Source organism: Oncorhynchus nerka, unplaced genomic scaffold (genome assembly GCF_034236695.1).
Source record: "Oncorhynchus nerka isolate Pitt River unplaced genomic scaffold, Oner_Uvic_2.0 unplaced_scaffold_7373, whole genome shotgun sequence".
NCBI classification, from domain to species: domain Eukaryota; kingdom Metazoa; phylum Chordata; class Actinopteri; order Salmoniformes; family Salmonidae; genus Oncorhynchus; species Oncorhynchus nerka.
The window spans coordinates 809-3,945 of NW_027033944.1; the positions used below are offsets into that span (position 1 = coordinate 809).

At 49.2% G+C, this 3,137-nt stretch overlaps 1 protein-coding gene across 1 annotated transcript; it reads left to right on the plus strand.

Moving 5' to 3' along the window:
* Window positions 1–415: 415 nt before the first annotated feature.
* On the plus strand, window positions 416–2,011 carry LOC135566096 (cilia- and flagella-associated protein 44-like; the record flags this gene model as incomplete). Its single annotated transcript, XM_065013984.1, has 4 exons — window positions 416–695; window positions 825–880; window positions 1,024–1,186; window positions 1,906–2,011. Coding segments are annotated over 4 exons (605 nt in total), but the record flags the coding sequence as incomplete, so codon positions are not given.
* Window positions 2,012–3,137: the final 1,126 nt, after the last annotated feature.

Here is a 3,137-nt window from a genome sequence, read left to right on the forward strand (position 1 = left end):
TCAAAGAGAACAACAACTTGCAATTGGCCACCTTAAATACCTTTTCTCATGATCGGATGCACTTGTCTATGAAGTTCAAGGCGTAATGAGCTCACCAAACCAATTGTGTGTTCCAATTAATCAGTGCTAAGTAGTTACAGGTATTCAAATCAACAGAATGACAAGGGTGCCCACATTTTTTCATAGCCTATTTTTCACATCTGATTTAATTTCATACAACTTAATATTGCTACGCTAAAAATCTTTGTCTGGACAATACCCCAGTACTCAGCTTTTATTAGAAAATGAATGGCATGCCACTGTGATAATTTTCTGTGATGACAGAGTAAATTATTATGCAGCCTCAGAGGGGTGTCCAAACTTTTTCATACGACTGTATATGTTGACACGTTGTTGTGGTCTCTCTCTGTCCCAGCTCCAGCAGGCAGCTGTTGCTGTGTGGCATGCAGTCAGGCAGTGTCCGGGCCTACCCCCTGCAGCCACCTGACTTCCACCTCACATCCATGCAGGCCTTCTGGGCCCTCAGCGTCCATGACAACCAGTATGGACAGCTGCGCCAGCTGCGCTGTAGCTTTGACGACCAATTTGTCCTGACGACAGGGGAGGACGGCAACATCTTCTCCTTCAGCCTACTGCCCCAGGAGGACCTGCTTAAAGCCCTGCAGCGCAGCAAGGCCAAAGTCCCCTCACCACGGGTCAGTGGGGGGCAGGGAAGGGAGGGTAGAATAGAGGGATGGAGTAAATGAGTGGGACAATAACCTCATGAATAACACATAAGTGAGTGCCAGTTCTGTGGTTGCCTGTGTGTGTTGTTGGTGAAACAGGTTGGCGTTGAAATGGAGGGTGTGGCCCAGGATATCGAAGACCCGTCGGCATACAGGTGAGGAAGAAACCTAGAGACAAACTCATACAAATGCACACCTGGCTAAAGGCAAACCAGCCCCTTGCTCGCTACCCCTCTGTCACACATCCCTCTCTTTCTTCCCCTCTATTTCTCTCCCTCCCCCACTTCCCTCTCTGTAGCATTGAGACGGCTAAGCAGAAGTTGGAAATGGACCGTATGCGTCGGGAGGCTGAGATGAGGAAGGTGGAGAGACGTAAGATGCTGGCCGAGCTGCAGAACCAGTTCAAACAGCTACTGGAGAAGAACCAGGGTCTGCCCGAACACGTCCGCTTGCACCGCACGGTACACACTCACAAACCCATACACCCCTGCACCCTAAATCTACCCCTTCGTCCCAAGTGTTTAGTATCATAACCAACCAAAAAGCATTTGAATATTTCTGTGATAAACCTAATAAATTGTAGCATGTTTCTGGCCACAGCCCAAGAGAATCTAGTGTGTATGTGTAGGAGTTGGAGCTGGACTGGCGGTTCCCGTGAGGAGACTGAGAGGATGACGGCCCAGAGGGTGAGAGAGAGGCCAGGAAGGAGCTGGCCTGGGAGGAGGAACGCCACCGCATCGGACTCCAGAAACTACAGGAGAGGTACTTAACCAGCAACCACTCAATCTGCACTTTCACCTGGTAGCACTTTAGGGAATGGGTTGACATATCAGATTTGCCCTCTGGCTCTTCCAGGTTCTGGGATTCTCTTGAGTCTACAGTTACTGTGGTAGCATTCCAGAGTGACCACAGATCTCCACCTATCGTCTGGCTGGCACTGTCCCAGAGGTTCCACGAGCTGAAACAGAGGGGAAGGGTGGGGGGCCCGGGACAGTGGGCAGAGAACGTTGAGGAACAAAGCCGATGTCAAAGACAGTTCCAACATCACAGGTAGGAGAGCGGGAGAGAGAGAGAATGTGTGTGTGTGTGTGTTTTACCTACCATATCATAATGTGTGTCCTCACAGCTGACCAGAGGACCTGGGTGAGGAGGCTGTTATGGCGCCCATGTGGTGGTCCAGGGGGCAGTGCTGGCTGGCCGCCAGGCAGAGAAACTCCGTAAGGCTACGGAGAAGGCAGAGCCGGGCCCGGTTAAGATAGAGAAGAGGAGGAAAGAGGGGCTGAACTGTGAGTCTGTTACCATATGGCCTCTGTTGAAGTTTCTCGTCTCCTTTTCAGAATTTCTGTCCTCACTCTTCCCCATATGACTGTATCTCCATGACTGCTTTAGGTATGCCACAAAGCCTAATGAGAACTGTGAGATCCGGAAGATACAGCCATCCCGATTGGCTACGGAGAACATGGGTGACTGCTGAAGACTGCCAAAGACTTTACGGTCCCAGAACACCTGAGGATGAACGAGAGAAGAAGAAGAGCCCAGCTGGTCCACTTAGAGAGAAGGTACTAGGTTAGCGCCTCACACTTTCTCTTCACCTTACCATTCAAAACCAAATGTACTACTATATGTAATACACTAATAGACCCTACCTCTGTACCTGACCTCCCACCCAAACTATGTCCTCCACCAAGTACTTCCTGTATTAATGGCACCTGTTTGAACTTGCATTACATTGTAAAAAGACACCTGTCAACAACTCAAACACACTCCAAACTCCACTATGGCCAAGACCAAAGAGCTGTCAAAGGACACCAGAAACAAAATTGTGACCTCACCAGGCTGGGAAGACTGAATCTGCAATAGGTAAGCAGCTTGGTTTGAAGAAATCAACTGTGGGAGCAATTATTAGAAAATGGAAGACATACAAGACCACTGATCATCTCCCCGATCTGGGGCTCCACAAGATCTCACCTGTGGGGTCAAAATGATCACAAGAACAGTGAGCAAAAATCCCAGAACCGCATCGGGGGACCTAGTGAATGACCTGCAGAGAGAGCTGGGACCAAAGTAACAAGCCTACCATCAGTAACACACTACGCCGCCAGGGACTCAAATCCTGCAGTGCCAGACGTGTCCCCTGCTTAAGCCAGTACATGTCCAGGCCCGTCTGAAATTTGCTAGAGAGCATTTGGATGATCCAGAAGAAGATTGGGAGAATGTCATATGGTCAGATGAAACCAAAATAGAACTTTGGTAAAAACTCAACTCAAGCAGGTTTGGAGGACAAAGAATGCTGAGTTGCATCCAACGAACACCATACCTACTGTGAAGCATGGGGTGGGAACATCATGCTTTGGGGCTGTTTTTTCTGCAAAGGACCAGGACGACTGATCCGTGTAAAGGAAAGAATGAATG